Source organism: Plectrocnemia conspersa, unplaced genomic scaffold (genome assembly GCF_051122295.1).
Source record: "Plectrocnemia conspersa isolate PC_06_02 unplaced genomic scaffold, ASM5112229v1 ptg000001l, whole genome shotgun sequence".
Taxonomy (NCBI): Eukaryota; Metazoa; Arthropoda; class Insecta; order Trichoptera; family Polycentropodidae; genus Plectrocnemia; species Plectrocnemia conspersa.
This window is the reverse complement of record NW_028277165.1, coordinates 18,998,216-19,020,077: the sequence shown is the minus strand read 5'-3', so window position 1 is coordinate 19,020,077 and position 21,862 is coordinate 18,998,216. Positions and strand designations below refer to the sequence as shown.

Sequence of the window (21,862 nt, the reverse complement as noted above, 5' to 3'; positions counted from 1 at the left end):
AGGTCCTTGGTCTTCTGAATTCACCGCCAAAACTTTATCGCTCTCTGAGAGCGGTTTTTCAAGTTCGATGCTTTGGTCCGCAAAAGAAGGCCTATTAAAATCTGATATGACGGGAGATAACATCCAAACGTTGATCCATAAATCTCATCTTGGAAGCACGCATATAACTGATATATCGTGGTATAAAGATCAGCTCTATTTGGTCACAAATACTTCGAATGTGATGTGGTATAACATGACTACTAAAACTAGGGGTTTGATGCACGATATGGATAATGTCGGAAGCCTAGCAGTGGATTGGATCGGAAAAAGACTGTATTGGTCGAGTCCTAAGCAGCAATTAGTAAGTCTTATGCTTGAAAACGTTAAGTATATCCTATATGTATACATGAAATAAATATTTATGTGAATAGATCACACGTGGAAATCTCAACGGTGGAAATCGCGAGAATGTTCCGATTGTGACTGTCGGTAAAGAATTGAAAATTGACTCGTTGAATGGATTTATATATTGGAATACTGGTCATGCCATTGAATGCTCTCGTTTGAATAGCGAACATAAGATCGTTTATTATCCGGCGCAATTATTTAGGAAGCAAGGTAATATATTTATACAAAAATATATTTGCATATTTTTATATAAATAATCTAATATATCGTTTATGTTCTAGTTATGGGTTTGACGGTGGACTTACAAGGAAAATTGCTGTATTGGATCGTTCATGGCTATGAAGGTTCGAATCTTTACAAAGCTCCGACAGCCGATGTTTTAACGCCCGAAATAGACGTAATTGAATTGCAATTTGGTTTTAACGTGTGTAGTGTTGCATCTAATTTGTTCTTTATTGTGCAGATATCTGGAACGCTCGTATCTTCATTGTCCAACACGGCAACAATGGGTCCTTTATGCTATTTCAGCGATCGTCTCATTTGGCTGCAAGACGATTCGCACGCAGTGATATCGGATGTTATGGGTCATAATAAAGCCAATTTGAACAGCTCTACTAAAGCTTACGTTAACATGATCGCCGTCGTGGATCCAAATCTTCAGTTTATACCTCGTAATAATATATGTTTTAAATTGTAGTTAAAGTCTAGTCATTTGTATAATGTTGCAGTGGAGTTATATATTTACTAGTATAAATATAATTTCATTAACTCAGTTAAAATATATCAAAAAATTGATTTAGAATTTTACTGCTCAGTACCAGTAAAACTTTTTCTTCTCAAACGGATGATCTGGTATATGTATTTCCATATGATAAGAGATTCACAGAATCGTGATGTCACATTGTTCGACTATACTATTTAAAACAAATTAAACCTATAGTTTTAGAACTTTCATTAGGTCAAGTTAGGTTTGGTTAATTCATTTAGGTTAGGTTTGGGTTTGAACAGCAAATGAACAATTCGCGACTTAAACTGAGTTTCATACAGATTTTAGAGCAGCATATAATTTTATTAGCACCTTCGGTGAAAATTTATTCGGATATGATTTTACTAAAATGCCAGTGAAAATATAACTTACACGGTAATATGCATCCACTGCAACATATATATAGAATAGTCGAGGAACAAGTAATTCTATTGATATGACACGATTTATGCGGCATTTAATATATGTATGTATATTTTTTTCGTTTAATTCAAATGATATTTTAAAACAGCCGATCATGAATCGTTGATCGTCATACCGGAACCTGTGAGCAACACTTCGGTGAGGGTATCCGGAAAATGGAATTCGTTCAACGTTTCTTGGGATTTAGTCACTCATGTCAATCACGGTCAAGTGTTTTATGAAGTTAAAATATTTTACAACAACAAATCGCACGTTGAGGTATGCATATTCATACTATATATACATATATTAAAGTATTGAACTCAAAGGAATATACATAAAAGTTATATTGGATTTTTCTCTATAATTATTAACCATGAAATGTATAATGCGTTAAAACAATATTGTTGTATTTTATAAAATCAAACAGTATGTTCTTACATATAGATCTATTATCAATGCATTTTTACATATTTTAAGTTTAAACTCACATTAAAGAAAAACAATTTTTGAATATAAAATATTTATAATTAAACGCTAATTTTAACTATCATTAATTTTTTCTGAAAAATCCATTTTTTTAGATATTGTCCAATTTTTTCAATCTAGATCTAGAATCAGAAAATACAAAAAAAAATATTTCAATTACATTTTTATAATTAATAACGATAGACTATGATACTTAGTATAAACTTAATTAATTTATAAATATTTTTGGGGTTCTAGATTATAAATAAACTGATAAAACTATAGCAAGAAAACTATACATTCTTACTAAAATTCATTTACACTATAATCACAAATATCATTATTTTATAGAAAATACAGAGTAATTTTTTCTGTAGTCTTTTTCCGACAATTTCAGTTTTTTTTCTTAAAAATATAATAGCCATAAACTCGGCTTTCAATTACCAATATATAAAATGTATCCATTGCGTATCCTAAAAATTCGATTAAAATTATTTTATTTTATATTTTTTTATAAATTTTAAAAATGAGAAATTTTGTCGAAAATTAAATAGATTTTATGAAAAAATAACAGTTTAATTATTGCTGTGTAGCTAAAAAGTGTATTTAACTCTTTGATTGCCGAAACCCAATATATCAGCTTTTGCCACTTTGGAAAAATTGCCAAGAAAGTTTTTGATTCCATGTCATCATTGAAAAAATAATCAAAACTTTTTAATATGCTTCAGGAGCAAATAACATTGTTTCCTAACATATGTATTTTTATTATATGATATAATATTTATATATGAGTACCGAAACGATAGTCAATTAAAGGGTTGATAAACATATATTGTTTCTAAATAAAAAAATTGTAGAACAATAAATAATGAGATTGATTGCTGTTAATTTATTTTGTAGTACATAACGACTGAAGGATACGTTAGCTATTCAAAGGGAGAAATACCGCCATTTAGCATTGTAGACGTTTTGGTGAAACCGTATACGTATTGGGGAGCTGCTTCTATCGTCCGAGCTAGTTTACAATCTCCACAAGCTTATCCAAGTCGGCCAGTGAAACCGCGAGTTTTTATACTTCATCAAAATGATTCGATAAGGTATGCCTTTTACTTAATAAGAAATACTAGCCGTAGAAAAAATATATTTTTAGATTTTTTCTATTCAGTCTCAGGTTTGAATACGAAGTCAGAGCTGTCTTTAGATGGGATAAGCCGATACACGCCAACGGTATAATCCGAGGGTACAAAGTCGATTGTTGGTTTGAAGAAGATGGAATAATTCGCGGTGTATTTAATGATGAATTAGTTCCACCGCAACAATACGAATACATAGCTAAGAACGTATTGAAAAACGTTACGTATTTCTTTCAAGTAAGTTTAAATTTTACCTATGCTCTTATTAGTTCGTTTAATAATATTTTTATTTTTATTAGGTTCGAGCTTTTAATGATGCCGGATATAGCAACGCAACAGATAAAGTTTCAGCGTTAACCGATACGGAAACATTAATTCCTAGACTCGCCATCGCTTATCACGATTCAATCAAAGTCGTTGATCTTGATCTCGGTCACAGTCATATATATACAATATCGATGAGCAGAGGAAAACCAATTGATTTCGCCGCTAACCTGAGAGAAGAAGTCGTGTATTGGATGAACGATATACAAGAGATATTTAGATCACAACTGAACGAAACCGGTTATACAAAAGTATGCTTTTTTGATATTTTTTTATTAATATATTCAATTTTAATTATATGTAATTTGTTATAGATAATGTTTATTAATGGAACGGGTGTGAGTATCACAGTGGATTGGGTCAGTAGACTCTTGTATTGGTCTCAAATGGAAAATTCACCCGAACAATACGGATGCACGATATACGAACTAGACTTGAACGTTTACGAATACGATCGTTCTTTGAAAATAAAGCAAGTATTGCAGAGAAGCGTTAGAGTACAGAAATTGCAAGTGTCGCCGATATCAAAGTAATTTTTTTTTATTTAAATGTATACATATATAATTGTTATCATAAGTTCAATTATATTATTTTAGATCTCTCTATTGGATCGAAATGAATCAACATAATTTAGGAAAGCTGATGATGGCTAACATTGACGGTTCTAGAGTCGGACCATTCTTCAAAGGCTATCCGAACAATAAAACGATCAATCATCTTAGTAAAAGGAATTGCAACTGTCCAGAAAATCCATCGGTCGATAAAAGTTTCGTATTAGATCTCACCGAAAGGGACAATAAAGTGTTTTGGGTCGATGCATGGTTGAAGCACATAGTTGTTTCTGATATAGAAGGTTGTCACTGCAAGATAGTAATAAACGCATCTAACTTCTATAATAAAGGTATGTTAATATATTTCTTTATATACAGTAGAGTGGAGCATTTCTTGAAAACAGATTTTTGAATCAATATCAATAATATTTTAGCTCTTCCTCCACAATTGATGACACTGGACAGCAAATTTATCTACTGGTCAAACACTTCGCAGAAGCAATTGCATTACTCATTAAAGAGCTTCCAAAGAATGAACAACATACATACGGTGGACATATCGACAGGTCACAAGATCGTAGCTATCGGGAATAAGATTCAACCATATCCGATGAAGATGTGCCTATCTCCCAAACAAACTGCTCTTCAAGTATTGATGGTGAATCGCTCATTCAACAGTATCACTCTAGAGTTGCCAGAACCTGTAAAATACGATGAATGTAGGAGTGTAAATATGGCGACTCCGTTTTATACAATATACTATCAGCCTTACGCGGATTTTGAGCAAAATTTCTGTAATGCAACTATTTGCACGGTTATTAAAACGTTTGACAGAACTTTGCATTTGAATGGATTGAGACCGTTTTCTGAATACATTTTTACATTGAGTGTCAGTAATTATTATGGAAACATTAGAAATATTGCTCCAGTTTTAGGACAGCCGGTTATATTAAAGACATCCGCTGGAGGTAATATTTTGTAACATATATTAAAAATATTAAATGAACCATTAAAGATCATACATTACACCGTATATTACATTTCAGCTCCGATGGCAGCGATAAATGTCAAAGCTTTAGTAGTTTCACCAAATAGAGCTATCGTAAAATGGACTACTCCAATAAAATCAAGCGATGATTCGTCTAAAGATAACGATACATGGTATGAAGTTCACTGGCGAACCGAAGGTGCCTTCGCAACCAATCAAGGAGTCAAAGGTGATTATTTTTTATATTATATTTATCAAAATGTGGTATATTTTAATTGCAATTACGCATTTTAGAACACAATACGTTCTTCCCCAAAACTAAATCTCCACATCTAAATGTAACGCAGGCCAATCTGTTTAAATTGATGCCGGCTCAAAGTTATCTAGTGTGGGTGCGTACGCATTCCAACAATAGCGATATCTATACTGACAGTGAGACAGTATCCATTGAAACGTATCCAGAACCGAATAATATTACTCTCACGTCCACCGACGCTTATATGCTGCACGTATCTTGGAGGCCTTATGAAAAGCCCAAGATTTATGAGTGAGTAATTTTAATATTATTAAGAAAGTAGTACATCTTTAAGAGATATGTCCATTTTTATCATTATGGTTAAATGTAGATTATCTATTATTATAACACCATTTGTTAGGAATACAATTAACACGTTCGTTGCGTACAAATTATTGAGACATTTATGAGGGGCTGACGAATTTTGCAAATTATAAGCACATAAAAAAGCTGCAAAAAATTATAGAATAATTTGATTTATGTCCGACTCATTTCCGGCAACTTAAGCATGTGTGGGCAAGTATTGTTTAATATCAAGGGCACTAAAGGCCAGCTTACATGCTAGACATTTTAATTTTTTGTCGAGTTTTACATAAAATACTGAAGTATTTTAACTCACTGAGATTAAAAAATGTAAGCAATACTAGCAATGCTAAAGAATTTTGAATCACATACAACATATAATTTATTTAAACATGGCTCTCGTGTTCAACGCGTGGCTATAATGTTTGTATGGACACGGGAGCCGTGTTTGACGCACTCAACGTGTTAAGTAATGTTAAATAGCAATTGATGTTATCTAAAAAATAAATACTTAAAATATAATTCTATAAGCATATAGAGTTTATTATCATTGTGTCAAAAATCTTCACCTGTAATGTACAATCTAAACATTAAAATTATTGAATTTTTTTCTTATGCAATAATAAAATTTACAGCCATTCTATCGAATACACCGAAATAAGATCGAAAAACTGGCGGAAGATTGAAAACAATGGCTCCGAGAAGCCAGATGGAAGCATCAGTTACATAGTACAAAAATTACTTCCAAAAACTCAGTACAAATTCAGATTGAGCATATCGTATGTTGAAAATTCAGTTCCGTACACTTGGCCCACTGATATGCCCTTCGTTTTTGAAACTCTAGGTACAGTTTTATTCAAAATTTCAATTATATCTCTCGTTTATTAATGTTGTAATTAATTTGTAATTATTACAGTGGATCGTCCATCAGCGCCGGGTAAACCTGTCGTTAAACAGGTGTCTTCTAGTATTAATCAGCTCGAATGGCAGAATTCAGATGCTCACGGAAGTAGTGTTTCACAATATCGATTATATGCTGATGTCCGCTCGAATTACGAAAAATTGAATAAAAAATCTGACGCTTCACTAAATATCAGCGAAATATTATCTGGGATTAGTAAGCCGTATAACTTTAAAAGCCTGGATAATAAACCCAAAAATAGATGGATTATGCTCTATAACGGAACAGGTATTTATTTATAAGTTGTGTTATTTATTAATTTATTGTTATTGCATATGTATTTTTGCATCCATCCGGATTGTAAAGATTGCTAAGTGTGTAAGTATATTCAATGATATATAATAAACATGAAATTCAATATATATATAAATCTACATCTCTTGTACAGATTTCTTTGAATCATTATTAATGTTTTAATACTATTTTTTAGTCAACTATTGGATCATCACCAATTTGACGTTGAGCGAAAAGTACATATTTTATGTACAAGCTTTAAACTCAATTGGATGGAGCAGTTTTTCAGAGCCGAGCGAAGAATTTAACTTCCATGAAGCCGATATACGATTTTCCAACAGCGATCTTTATATGCTAGCGTTGTTAATAATTATTCCATGCATGGGACTCATTGCTGGAATAATCGGTATTATGAAATGTACGTTATATTATTGTAGTGAATATATAATTTTAAGGAATGTTCTTTAATTTAAATCGTTTTTTAGGTTGTTATAAAGGAAATAAAAAAGCACCGGTTGGTCAGCCGATAGCCATAACCGGTACACTCCGCGGCTTGGACGTAGAGCTGGCTACTTTGAGAGAACTTCCTCGTTCTAGAGGAGGTGGAATATTTCAACATTCTACTAATATACTGTATAACAACGGATTTTGTAATCCTCCGACTGATGCCGATATCGCATTACTACCGCACATAATGAGAGATCATATCACTTTGAATAAATTCTTGGGTTCTGGTGCTTTTGGCGAAGTTTTCGAAGGAAAGGCTAAGAATTTAGACGAACCGGATAGTGAAACGCGAGTCGCTGTTAAGGTATTTGTTTAGATTTCATTTTTAGTGCTCGTAAATAAATTTATTAATCGGAGTTATATCATTTAGACTTTAAGAAAAGGCGCGACCGATCAAGAAAAGACTGAGTTTTTACAAGAGGCGCAGTTGATGTCTAATTTTAAGCATGAACACATTTTAAGTATGCTCGGCGTCTGCTTAGATAATGATCCTCACTTTATCATAATGGAGTTGATGGAAGGAGGAGATTTATTGAGCTATTTGAGAGCCAGGCGACCGATGCTTGTACGTAATACTAATTATATACTTATATTATCTTATAAAATTATATTTTAACATATTATATTAATTACAGTATACAAATGATTCGCTCACGTTATACGATCTTTTATCTATGATGAGAGATGTCACTAAGGGTTGCAGATATTTAGAAGAAATGCATTTTGTACACAGAGATCTTGCTTGTCGTAATTGCCTTGTATCGCAGCAAGCTAACGGACGAATCGTAAAAATCGGAGATTTCGGTCTAGCTAGAGATATATATAAAAATGACTATTATAGAAAAGAGGGAGAAGGTATGATATTATTAATAAAAAAGAAATGACATGCTTCATTGGTTTACTATATATATTTTTTGAATAGGATTATTGCCTGTGCGGTGGATGGCTGTCGAATGCTTAACTGATGGTGTATTTTCAAGAGCATCTGATGTATGGGCTTGGGCAGTACTGTGTTGGGAAGTGGCAACGTTAGGTCAGCAGCCATATTCAGCACTGCTGAACCACGCCGTGATGAGATACGTTCGCGGTGGTGGAACTCTGCAACGGCCGCCGAATTGCTCCATACTTTTGTACGTATTTACTATTATCATTAAAATTATATCCACTGATGATTAAATTATGTTTTATTATGTGTATAGATTTACGTTGTTACAAAAATGTTGGAATTATAATCCGGAACAACGACCCACTTTCAAATATTGCTTGGAAGAGTTGGACGCACTGATGGAGACAGTGGAAGAAGACGCTACGTTGATTACGGCTATCGCTGAAGAACCGCAATACATTACTGTGGTGCCAGATGGTAAGACTAATACTGTTATATCGGCATGGAATGAATCATTTCGAACTTAATAAAAGCATCAAATTCATGGACTGCATCATTTTTAATCATATTGAATTGTATGTATGTGCACGAGGGCAAATTGTGACTTCAAGTATCATTATATATCGGGCACCTACAGTGAGATACATTCCCTTTCGCTCGCTTGCGTGTTAAGTGTTGAGCGTGAGGGAGAAGAAGTGGGTGTGCGGAACGCATGTAATGCACGCCCATATCTCTCACTCACTCTCATCATTTAACACACGAGCGAGCGAAAGGGAATGTATATCACTGTACGCGCCGGTTATATATATATGCTCATTTATGTGGGTTTTCACTATATGTATATGCAGAAATTTGAAGCAAATGATTATCTATAAGACTGATTTTTTCGAGTATGACAAATATTACACCTTTTTAATGTCCTCATAAAAAAAGTCGGGAGCAGAGGTTTTTTGAGAGGAAACATGTTCATATGCTCCTAAAAAATCTAAAGCAATCCTAAAAATGAGGCATTATTAAATAAAAAAAATATTTCCTATAGCTTAAAATTTGTTTAAACAAGTCAATATCATAATCAAAACTGAAAGTCATAAAAACCATGAATTACACTGAAGTTTTAAAAATAAAACTTACACCTAATAAACAAGATCTTATTGTGACACAGTAATTGATTACCATAGTATTAAAATTAAAAATATTTTTGGTCAATTTTTTTCATTCACAAGTTTTTAGTTCACGTCTGTCGCTAATTAAAATTTTCTATTTTTCTATAACTCGCACTATATGCATGTAATCATATTTAATCATTTTACAGTTGCCGGTATTAATAATAGAATGTACTTTGTGGATGAAAACCAAAATAGCGAATGTTCAGGTAAAATCCGCTTCAAAACTATAACCTCGCATTTTAATTAACATGAAAAAAATTCTTACTCCATATACTTACAAGTGTCAATTTTATAGGTCATCCTGTAGACATCATGCCACAAAACATGCAGATGGCCATGGACATTCCAATTCCAACTCCAGTTCATCCTCCGAAGTACCTGGAATTGGTTTATGACGGTGACATTGCTCCGGTGACTCAGATCGATGGTTACGAAGTTCCTCGCTCTAGCATAAGAAGAGTGCCGAGGATCGTCAAGAGTGAAATCTTGAACGGTAACGAAGACATCAACAACACATCGAAAGTAACTACCGTCATTCCGGAAACGAACGTTCTGACTGCGGAATGCGACGAGGTCTCCAAGCTGATACCTCGGATCAGTTTCACAAGTGTGCCAAACGCGAATACTGACGTTAATCATATAAGTGATGATGAAAAAATCTGTTTGAACAATAACGTAGACGAGATGAACAAACTGTTGAACTGCAACGTCTTCGTTAAGAGTACCGGTTTATTGAATCACAATAATTTGGATTCGATCGGTAAGACTCATTGCTGACTCTGTTAAAAGTAATAATTTGTTGAAGTTCTTGATATTATTTATATTTTTGTATATGTGTATTTATTTATATAAAATTCGATTTGTGAAGGATATTATATATATTCATATTAGAATTTTTCAATTTAGAACAATTATAATCGAGTTGTTACACTCGTTAATTTGATATTATGGAACGTTCATAATATTCATGTGATATATAAAAGGATACTGCATTTTTTTTTACCAAATTGTACATACGTTAAGTCAATATTTAGTTGTATTACTACTTTATTATTTATAAATCACTTGTTAAGGCTGAGAGTCTCAGATGACTTATTTTTAAATCGAGATGTTTCTTTTTCATTTATTTAGGTTTGATAATGTTCCTATAAATATTTGTTTATACTCATTTTCTACTTGCATTACTTTGAATAACATTAAGCTAAAGTACAAAATATTCTATAAGTTTATTAGCAAATGATATTTTTTGTATATTGTTCTTTAATTTATTATTTGTTTCTAAAAGTAAATTAGAATCTCAATATTAAGTTTTTTTTATAATTTCCTTTATTAACAATTTGTACAAAATGTAATAATACTGTTGTGATTCATTTAACGTTCACATGTACGTATAATAAATATATTTTATTAAACTTGAGCATATTTATTATTAAAACCTGAACTGTATATAAATTTTCTAGGCGTGTGACTTACTGAAAAATAAATTATATCGTAACTTTATTCTAATGAGGGCGTATCAAATGAAAATCTTAAATATTTCTCATAATTTATTGAATGAAAAATTTCGTTTGTTACATGTCTGATTTGTACTGCCGCTCGTCAAACTGTACCGACCCAAACACTGCAGACAGTGAAGTGAAGTTTTTGTTGATCTCCCCATCTTGATATTGGACATTTTAAATTTAGAAACATGTCTACAATAATATTTGATTACTAATTTTTTTTTAGTTTAGAGATTAAATATAATCATAATATAGGAAATTTTACTGGGAATCATCAAACCTACTTTGTACGAAGGGAAAAATAAAAAATATAATCTATGTACAAAAAAATTGTTATAATCATTTTTTCATACAATCAAAAATCTCAAATATGACACCGACAAAAAAAAATAATAGTAACTAGTAACTTAATACCGCAACATTACTCCTAGTTATCTTCTGGCTCCGATTTAATTTTTTTTACATCGTCGTCATCTTCGGTTTTTATTGCAACGTTGACATCATCGTCCATTTCGTCTTCTTTGCTGTTCTCGTGGAGTAAAACGTACTCGCGCTGGCTAAAACCAAACTTGATCACGTCTCTCTCTAAAAGTTCAACATACTTTGCTGCTTCGATCGGCTTATTATTTACAAATGTACCATTAGCAGAGCCTGTAATTAAAAAAGTAAAACGATTAAAAACACCTATTTTATTTAATTATATATAAAATAGATTATAAATACTATATACCGAGATCTATCATATAAGGTCTGACACGTTTTCCAGTCGATCCGTCGTCTCTCGTAAACGGTACAAGTCTATATTGTAAAACTGCATGTTGTTTTGATATAGACGGATGATCCAAAGGTATATCGGCTACGGTACGATCTCTACCTAGTAAGAAATACGATTGCCTGTGTATATATAATATGGGGAGTGGTTTATCGCCTTTGAATGGATAGAATCTGAAATTTAAATCGCGATTAAAACAATAATAGTACATAAAATTTAATATAAATTCAATAAAATCAATACCTCCATCTCCTCTTTGGTTTCCTTCCTTCTGTAGGTTCAGAATATTTTATCACAACACCGTTGACCATATTCGTATCTTCAGTCAACTTGCCGGACAATCCGAAGTTTGGTTTCTCCTTATCCTTTTGAGCTTTATCCTTATCGGTTTTATTATCATTATTCGGTTGGTCCTTTTTGCCCCATTCGTACGAATCTTCATTTTCCCATTTACTGCTTTGTGGACGTCTTCTCTTATTACCGGGGCTAGAATCTCTCCTGGATTAAGAAAAATAATAATAGAAATAAACCCAATCATGTAATTAGCGATATGGGATGAGAAATTTCTTGTTTCTTACATTAAAGATTCACAAAAATTAAAAAAAAATCAGATATTTTAATAGAATTGGGAAGTCATACCTAGCGTTGGACGGCGGAGGATTCTTATCTCTAGGCGGCCCTCTTTCCCTTTCTGTTGACCTTTGCCTTATATTTCTAAACAAATAAAATATACAAAATAACATAATTGACGTTGAAACGCACATTCTTATAAGCTGTTATGTTTGTAATATATATATTTTATATTGTCAGAACACTGGAAGATTGCGAATGATGTTAATTACAAACACATACATCTCACATAAGATACAATCACAACTATATATTTCTCAAAGCTGTTGTTTTTACAATACCTACACTTCAGTATCTTCGTAAAATATGCAACTTCAATCATCGGAAAGCTTAAAAGAGAATATTAAACATCTTCGAAAATCGTATATGACTTTTTTAAGTCGCTCCATCCAATCCGGTTGCTTGTGATATAAAGCCTTGACTATTTCAAACAGGCATCAAAATTATCTATCGATCTTGTGCCGTATTTTCATTCGATTTGGTAAAATTGAATTTTATTCTTGTATTTCTTTCAATATAGTAATATGATGAATCCTTTATGAAAGTTTGTATTAATTCCAAATCTTTGTCGATTTTTATCCTCGCAAAAATGAAGTTCTTAATTTTCTATTACTGTTCTTAATATTGTTATCCACATAATTTATAAATTCCATCCATGTAACATATTTCTTAATAGTCATTCTGTGCATATATCGTTTACAGATTGTTGACTGTATTGAACGATCGTGTCTGTCCGCAATCCTTGATTCTATTCTTCCAATTTTCAAATTTACTCGAAGAGCATTTGTCAATCAGCATTATCAGGATACAAAAACATAGTTTTTAACAATATGATTAACATATTTTGTTCGTTTGAGACGCAAAAAAGACGCCGACCACCGTAACTTTATAAGAGTTTGACTTATATAAGACAACAGCCAATCAGTGTAAATGGAGCCACTGTAAAATAAACAAAATATACTTTAGCACGTCTTCTAGTTTCTCATAGGACAATATGACGGTTAGCACTTTTTAATCTTTTACGTCTGTCGCTTTTATATGAACAAGAATGAGATGTGCTAAGCGAATTGTTGCAATCGTCAGAGATACATATACTATACAAACCCCATTTTTTACGTTTCAATTCGATATAATTTCACTTCACTTACGAAACTGTTACTAAATATATAAAAAGAAAATATTTGTCTATCCCTACCTGTTTGAATTGTTTGAAGTAGTATCTTTTCGGGAAGGCGCACCCGCACCGCCTCTTTCCTCTGGAATTCTTTCATCAAATCTGCGCCTACGAATCGAACATAGAATAATAACATAATAATGGTATAGTGTTTTAAAATATATAAATCATACTTCGGAGGTCGATGCGAGTTATCTTCGCTGTCTCTGTATTCCTTCGATTGAGTTCCCCTCATTTCGTTTGACCTCGATTGATAACCTGTAATAATCATTTTTAGCACGATAATACATGGAATATGCACACGATAAAATATAAACAACTACCTCGATCGTTTTTCTGGTAAGTGTCGTTACGAGATTTTTGTTCATATTCTTCCTCGCCGTGTCTGGGTGGATGTTCTTGGCGTTCCGCATAGCGATCTTCTTGGTTCTTATTCCTCTTGTGAGGAGGAAATTCTTGCCTAAAACGATTAGTGAAGAATTTAGATTTAATATATTTTATAAGCATACTAATGCAAAATTAAAAAACGTACCTTCGATCTCCATTTCCTTGCTTTTGCTCGTGCCGTTGATACCTGTCATTATCTAAAGGGCGAGATCTGTTATCGGAACGATCGTCCCTGTTTTTGCGCTCATAATCATCGGGACGAATTCGAGAAAACTCCGGTTCGTGCTCGTGTTCAATTCTCCTATAATTGACCTTATCGTTTTTCTCGAAATCTCTGAGGTTTTTCTTTTGATGCGGTCGATCATCCATTCTCTCAAAATCGCTACGATCTTTGATTGGATAACTTCTCTCTGGTGGATATTTATCATGCCTTTGTTTCTCGAATCCTCTATCGCTCCTTTCACGACTATGATAAATTTCTTCATGAACCACTCTTTCCTTTTGGATCGTTACTTGCCTGTCTCCGTTTTTAACTTCCGGTCTATCAATATACACTCTAAAAGAACAAGTCATTATTATCGTAAAGTGCTAATTAAATAAATTTCAATTATATAGCATACCTTCTGACACTTTCTTTTTTTCTATCTATATTAATCGTAAGGTCGTGAATCATGTCTTCTTGATTTTCCTCAGCTTTTCTCTCTAAACAGATACTTCTCATTTTGTGTGTTTTGCCGCTTTCTTTCTCATGATGAACTGCAACCGTTACCGCTATATTTTTAAAACAAATAGTGAAACAATAAAAATATAGAATATCGTTCATATGTTATGCTATATAGTATTATATAAACTGGCATTATCCTATATATTTTCGCTTTATATATAAGCGTGCTTGCTCCGAACTAATGAGAAGGCACGCTTAAATACAATTTAATGATGTCAGAAAAAATATAACCCACAATACAATAAAAAATAAAAATACTCAATACAATACAAAAAAATTGAAAATTACAAAAGTATTTATAACTTTTGGTTTAATGATTTTTTCGCTTTTATTTTATCGAAATTCGTCTGCAAAACATCAATATCAAGAGAGTGGCAATTTCATTTTCTATTGAAATTATTGCCAAACCTTCCAATTTTTCTTGACTCATGCTCGATCGTAGATAGTCCTTAATAAGTTTTAATTTTGAAAAAGTTTTCTCTCCCTTGGCAACTAAAACGAGCAAAGTCGATAGTATTTTTAATACGATTAATACATTTGGAAATAATTCTTTGAGGTTAGAGTTGTAAATCCACTTTAAAATAATTCCAGGTGCATTAATTTCCTCTGCATCTACGTCTATTTTTTCTTTAAAACTAGATACTTTTTTCTAATAATTTACATTTTTCTTTTAATTGTTCGTCCTTCATTTCCGCATTTTGCTTGACTTTGATTCGGTGATCATCGGTCACAAGAGTTTTTTCACTTTGTGTCCTGTTATTATTGAAATTAAATAACTTTCCTAACACCGTGTGAGAAGTTGCCTTGTGACAATGTTCATGTGAACAATTAGTTCGCGTGAGCAATGTTCCTATGATCAGTTGCCATGTGACCAATAGTCCGTTGACCGTTGATTTTATACAAAAATTCGAAAGGTTTTAAAATATATTTAAGTAATCGAAACAACACAAAATTTGGTTTTAAATTTTATTTTTGGACTAGAAGGCTCAAGTGAACATGTCTCTTCGTCAAAGATTTTCTTTTTCTATTGCGATTTTTTTTGCTTAAGATTAAAATCGTCTCTCAAATCTGCATCTATTGCAAAGGTTTTTGCCCATAAAACGCATTTTTCGAAGAAATCTTTGTAGTAGCGAGATATGAGAAAATCTATAGTACAGTAAACCCCCCAATAACACGGTAAATTGGTAACGTGCTATTTGGGTGCGTGTAGTTGGGGGACTAGAAAATACTCATACAATTTTTTGCAATACATACATAGTACATACATACGAATCAGGTGAGTGTGATGAGATATCCTCCATTTGGCTAGCTCACACATAAAGTAATGGCCACCCAAATAGCATGTCTCCAATTTACTATGTTATTGGGGGGTCTACTGTATTCTACATCACAGTTTCTGTGGATTATGATGTTAAACGTACAATTGAATCTTTTACCTAATTAAACAACTTCTTTTAAAGCAGGATAAATGCCTTTCAATCTAGTTTTCAAAGCACTCACGGAGTTTGTAAGGCTTTGTCGATCCCGAAATAAATTGTAAATAATTTGGACGGTTGAAATTTTTTTTACAATTTTAATTGCTCCTTTTACAGCATCAACAATGACAGACACATGGAGTGAAAAACGCTCTTGGATTGATTTTTGCAATATGAGATTATATACATCGCAAATAGGCTTCATTGTCGTAGCCTTGACTACGATAAGCAATATTGGCTCAAAAAATTCAAAATGAATAGTCATTTTCGTTCCAGTCGTGTCCTCAATATTTATGAATTCTAAGAAACTTTCCTTAATTTCCACTTTTTGAGTTGCAAACTTGACATTTATTCTTGATTACTTTCATCTGGAGTACGTCCACGATTAAAGAAAAAATATAAAGCATTCATTCATTTTGCATGTGCAAAATTTTGTCTTTGATAGCTTTGGCGATCAATAAGATGATTAATGTGTTTTTCTATCGCTGGTTCAAATTTTGAAAACAGCTCGATAACTTTAAGCAATTTACCGTTAATTTCCGTCACATCCAATGAATAATTTGTGATGCATAAAAGTGTTTAATGGAGAATTACATAAGATTTTAGGCGCTTGTGTGTGCCGGGCACATTTTTATAACAACTATAATTTAAAATAAAAAATCATGGATATTTTTATAATCGGTTGTTTTAGAAAGAAAAAAAATAATTAAATATCAAAGATGGCGTGGCGTGTACTACCTATTATAAACAATAAGCGATTTTGAAAACAAAAATAATTTGACCTTATTACAAAATATAAGATCGGTATCGGTATCGGTATCGGTATCGCATGACGTCACAGGGTCGATTGACGCCGTCTTTGAAAAAAAATTAGATCGGACCGCTCACCAGCTTCCGCTTCGCGACGTTTCGCCTTCCGTTTACGCTTGGCCGAGTGTTTGCGATGACGTTTGCTGCGCTTGTGTTTCGGCGTGGATTCGTCCGAGTCGGACTCCGATTCCGACTCCGACTCGTCCGAGTCTTCCGAAGAGTCGTCCGAAGAATCGGACTCGGACGGAGATCGTCGCTTCCGCTCTTTGCGTTTCTTCCGCTGCTTGCGCTTCTTCCGCTCCAGCTTTGAGTTCTCATCCGACGAAGACGCTTCGGACTGGTCGGAATCGGCTACTTCCTCTTTCTCCGCTTCGGAATCGGAATTTTTATGCGCACGGTGTCGCCCCATCCTGACGGCAAACTTGCAACTGCTGAGATGAGGTGCCGGCCTTAACGACGAGAACGTTGCCCATAAAACTATACATTTTTTAAAACAAACACAATATTTTTTTTACTTTTGTCGGTAACAAAATATTAATTTAATAACAAAATAACAATATTTATTCTAAAATAATTAGTTGTGTATTAAAATAAACAGAATGTACACTAAAAATGAACCAAAGTTTAACCCATCACTTGCCAGATTTTTTAGATTCCCAATTGTTGTTCCCAACAGTTCCCAAGTGGGGTATGTGAAATAAAAATATATTTAACAGTGAAATTTATTCATGCTAATCCTACAATTACACTCTGAGCAATATGTTTCTTGCATTTTATTGCACACGGCACATCTTTGTTTAAAGTATTTTAGGAGAACTTTTCATTTATTTAAAAACACGATTATAAATGCGTGGAGGTCTTTCTGAATATTTCGGATTAGATATTGATGATGATCGTAAATATGTTCTCACAATACTCCTTCTATGCTTTTTTTATCCTATATTTATTTATACTCCAATCAAACTTATTACATCGGTTTAAAAAGTAATGTAAGGGAATTTTTACGTGTTTCTTCATAGTTTTGGACCATCTACTTACATTTTATAATGTAAGTATACCTTTACGAGTCGATCACATTTTAACACAATTATTGTCTTTTCATACAAATATGGTTTAGGGGTGGTGATGATGGCGGGTGGCAATGAGACACAGATTGAGCCGCTGCAGTAATATTTATTTAACGGTTTACGGTGTTTACATGGTTAGAATGGGGCGGACGCGCGACGGCACGCGTCCGAACCCTTACAAGCTTGCCGGAAGAGAGGGAGCCGTCACAACACCGCTATTTCTGCGCCGACCAGTTTTGGCCATAACAAATCTATATTGGCCCCCATACGGCTCCGGCCCTAGCAATTTACAATTGCGAACTATAACCAGGGGGAGGTATGGGGGCCTTGGCGCTGCTGTTGATTAAATGCTGGCGGCGCAAAAGTAGCAAAGTCGTGACGTATGGTGTGGCGGCGCGGCCTCCAGTGACGCGCGGCGTGCTTCGCTCCAAGCCGAGTGGAACACGCGTAGACCCGGGCGGCGCGTAGGGCTCCAGGGGGCGCGAGAAGAACGGGCATGTCCGGGAGCACCTTTCGGGGCCCTGTGGTGCGTCGGTGCAGCTACACAGGGCGCGCGCGTGACGGGCCCCGAACATGCGGTTCGAGCTCGGAGTCGCGGGGGCGTAGCCCTACGGGTGCGTGACGGGTCACGCGTGGTCCACTCGAGCCTGGTCTACGGCAGCACTTCGGTGGCTTCCCGCTGAAGGCGCGTGGCGGCGCCGGGTGCTTCCTGGGTCACGTGGTCGGTGGCGGCGTCTGTCAGTGGCGACGGTGGCTGACGATGGCGGCACATGGTCGGGGGCGCAGGCCCATCGTCTTGGTGGTCCGCCAGCTCGAGTCCGGGTCCAGGGAAGCACCGGCGGGATGGCAGCAAACAGCTCAGCAGCGGCTCGGCTTTTGTACTGCAGCGGCGTCTGTGTCTGCCATTTTGAATCTGACTCCATGTACGTGCTCAGGATCACGTCGCAGGTTACCAGTTTAGGGGTGGTGATGATGGCGGGTGGCAATGAGACACAGATTGAGCCGCTGCAGTAATATTTATTTAACGGTTTACGGTGTTTACATGGTTAGAATGGGGCGGACGCGCGACGGCACGCGTCCGAACCCTTACAAGCTTGCCGGAAGAGAGGGAGCCGTCACAACACCGCTATTTCTGCGCCGACCAGTTTTGGCCATAACAAATCTATATTGGCCCCCATAATGGCATTTTTAACATCAATCCAATAGCCATATTTACCAACATTTTTAGAGATTAAGTAATGAACTAATTTTAAAATTTTACCAGTAAATTTTCTATTGGCTTATTCGGTATTCTTTCTTTTTCTTTTTATCTCCAAATATCGGTTTCGTGCCAAACATTTCCTTACACATAGAAAGATCCTCGTACTTGCACTGGGGTAGAGAACGATATACTTCTTTAGACAGTCCTGAGAAAAAATTATACCATGACAGCTATTTTGTGAAGCACTATATATTCCATTATATTTTTGTCAGATAATATCTCAAATATTTCCACAGGAGATTTTCCTTTTCGAAGCTGTACTACCTATATATTTTTTATTATTCAAAATCTTATCCCCTTCCCCAACTTGTTTTTGAAAATTCTACTCTTATTTACACATTAATATTTTTTCAATTCAGTTTTAGTCAACAGGGGAGGGGGTAAATGTCCCCATAGATTAAGTATATGAATCATCGTTACATCGTTAAAATTTAGATCATTAACTATTTCTTTCAATTAAGCAAGCGAGTAAAATTTCCTTGTACCCAAATCTACAAAATAATAAAAAATGAAATAAGTCATAATATGCAACAAGTATTTCACACGGCATCAGCCATGATCACCAAATAGGAACAGGCAATAAAACAATAAATAACACTGGCTGTGATATTTTTTTTATATTTATGGCCGAGCACTGACGTTTAATATAACCTATAAATTAGACATGCACAAAATAATAACATACAAAATGTATATTATATGAAAGTCACTTTTTCTGTTAGTGATTTACCTCTGATTTACAATTGTAGATTATTTTGTGACAATACTGCTATACTCTTCTAAACGTAACTGTGTTGCTAGTTGCAATATATCAGGATGTACTACCAACCACAGAGCAATAAAAGTCAGGTACCCCAAATAGGGGTCATGGCAGGTAATGGGTTAAAACAAGTTTCTCGTTAATAATAATATATTTAGATCGTGGTCTATAACTATTTTTAATATTACCCACCACTGGAAAAAGTTAAAGTTAAGATTCTAAACCATAAATTCTCAGGTTATCCCTCTCAGAAAATCTTGAAAAATCACTCTTGAATATATTATATTTGTTCCGACAATTTTACATATATTTATGCATGGCCGAATAAAAGTGTGTTATGGCCGTGCGTGGTTTTGTGTGTATAAATAACCTGAAGACGCCTCGGCTGTCACGGCGTATGGTCGTGCGTCAGCAAGGATTCTGAGGATGTAAACTCTGATAATAAAGCATTTCTATGGTTAGAGGCGTTTAATTCCGTCGAAAGACGGTGGTCCTTCGAGAAGAAAAGACGGCCATCTCCAAAGGGGAGAGGTCGCAACAATATTTTTTTATAAATATGTCATTTCAGTGAAATCCTATAGAACTACATTTTTACTGGTAAATATATATTTTTACTAGTGAAAATATAATTTTCATATCAGGTGCTTATAAAATTATACGATTTCAACTTTTCTATACCTAGTCATATATACATTAACATACTTGCCATAATACATTTCTACAACTAATTATACTTTTAGAACTTTTATTAGGTCAAGTCAAAAATACAAACTAAGCCAACTCACCTATCAAGGAAAAATAAGCGGACGAATAAGTACAGACAGACGCCGTTTGCACTTCGGTAATACAACATGTTTTTAAAACATGCTTGCTATCCTTGCCGATATTACTACGGACTTCTGATGTGAGAGTATTAGTCAAAGCATATTCAAACTAAATTTTGGTCAACAGGAAGGCGCAAAAACAATTATTACTTCTCAGAAGTCAAAAATCGACATCAAAAGTAATAAAACCGTGTCGGCCCGATTTTATTGTTTTTTACGTGGATTTTTGACTTCTGAGAAAGGATAATTGTTTTTTACGCTCTTTTGTTGGTCAAAATTCGGTTTAAATGTGCTTCATTCGATTCCCACTTATTGTAAGTCATGATATTGTTTTAATTTTTTTAATATTAATTGCTAGTTAACCATTCGTTCTTACTATGACGGCGACGATTCAATTTAGGTATTTTTCATTTGATTCTCATTATTGTAAATCATAATATTGTTATACTTGATATAAACGGTAGATAATTGAGCGCTTCCACTGCGAAGGCACAATTTTATTGCTGTTTACAGTTCTACATAGAGACGTCATATTTGTGGTGGAGCAGGTGGGTGCAGCTCTCCCCTTATTGAATTTTATGTTATCTAATGAAAAACTATAAATATTAATGAAATCAAAAGATTAAAAAACAACCACTGAATAACCGAACTAAGCCTCCTCCTGGAGAATGCTGAAATGATATCCCTAATAAGGACTGTGAGAGGAGCTATAAAACTACAATATATTTTTAAGTTTCGAAGAAAAATATAATTGGGATAACCTAATAATTATATTTATTCGTTGAAACTTTAAAATATATTGTAGTTTTATCGCTCCTTTTACAATCCTTATTAGCCTTTGAGATAGTAGCATTTGTATTTTTTACATACATTTACATATACATATATGTTTGCTATTTAATTTTACATGTGGTTGCATATTATGTTACTGTTTTATTTATATATGTTGTACTTTAAAATGAAAAATATTTATTAATTTCTAATTAAACGTTTTTCGTTTGATTTTTAAAAAATTAGCGAACTATTTTTGCTTTTACATGAGTCATATATTTTATAGAATAATAGGACTCAAATGATGTTGCTAAGACCATTCGCAATTATT

General features: G+C 34.0%; 2 protein-coding genes across 2 annotated transcripts in view; one reads left to right on the top strand and one right to left on the bottom strand.

Moving 5' to 3' along the window:
* sev (receptor protein-tyrosine kinase sevenless) overlaps nt 1-10,791 on the top strand; it is a 47,778-nt gene extending 36,987 nt beyond the window's left edge. The window contains exons 14-35 of the mRNA XM_088192075.1: nt 3-343; nt 414-600; nt 672-787; nt 854-1,061; nt 1,668-1,837; nt 2,927-3,123; nt 3,192-3,396; nt 3,459-3,734; nt 3,798-4,012; nt 4,080-4,384; nt 4,469-5,002; nt 5,081-5,251; nt 5,317-5,569; nt 6,256-6,464; nt 6,537-6,809; nt 7,012-7,233; nt 7,301-7,626; nt 7,693-7,887; nt 7,958-8,177; nt 8,245-8,452; nt 8,522-8,685; nt 9,670-10,791. Coding sequence (XP_088048201.1) covers nt 3-343; nt 414-600; nt 672-787; nt 854-1,061; nt 1,668-1,837; nt 2,927-3,123; nt 3,192-3,396; nt 3,459-3,734; nt 3,798-4,012; nt 4,080-4,384; nt 4,469-5,002; nt 5,081-5,251; nt 5,317-5,569; nt 6,256-6,464; nt 6,537-6,809; nt 7,012-7,233; nt 7,301-7,626; nt 7,693-7,887; nt 7,958-8,177; nt 8,245-8,452; nt 8,522-8,685; nt 9,670-10,151 — 5,477 coding nt within the window. The 3' untranslated portion in view covers nt 10,152-10,791. The remainder of the gene's footprint in view (nt 1-2; nt 344-413; nt 601-671; nt 788-853; nt 1,062-1,667; nt 1,838-2,926; nt 3,124-3,191; nt 3,397-3,458; nt 3,735-3,797; nt 4,013-4,079; nt 4,385-4,468; nt 5,003-5,080; nt 5,252-5,316; nt 5,570-6,255; nt 6,465-6,536; nt 6,810-7,011; nt 7,234-7,300; nt 7,627-7,692; nt 7,888-7,957; nt 8,178-8,244; nt 8,453-8,521; nt 8,686-9,669) is intronic.
* Nucleotides 10,792-11,186: 395 nt separating this feature from the next.
* On the bottom strand, nt 11,187-17,278 carry LOC148239091 (uncharacterized). The gene is made up of 10 exons (XM_088192088.1): nt 16,927-17,278; nt 14,460-14,610; nt 13,985-14,395; nt 13,776-13,912; nt 13,626-13,710; nt 13,474-13,560; nt 12,288-12,362; nt 11,892-12,146; nt 11,607-11,821; nt 11,187-11,527 (listed from the first exon to the last, which is right to left on the bottom strand). The coding sequence occupies exons 1-10, from the start codon at nt 17,255-17,257 to the stop codon at nt 11,304-11,306; spliced, it is 1,971 nt and encodes a 656-aa protein (XP_088048214.1). The 5' UTR covers nt 17,258-17,278; the 3' UTR covers nt 11,187-11,303.
* Between the last annotated feature and the right edge of the window lie 4,584 nt (nt 17,279-21,862).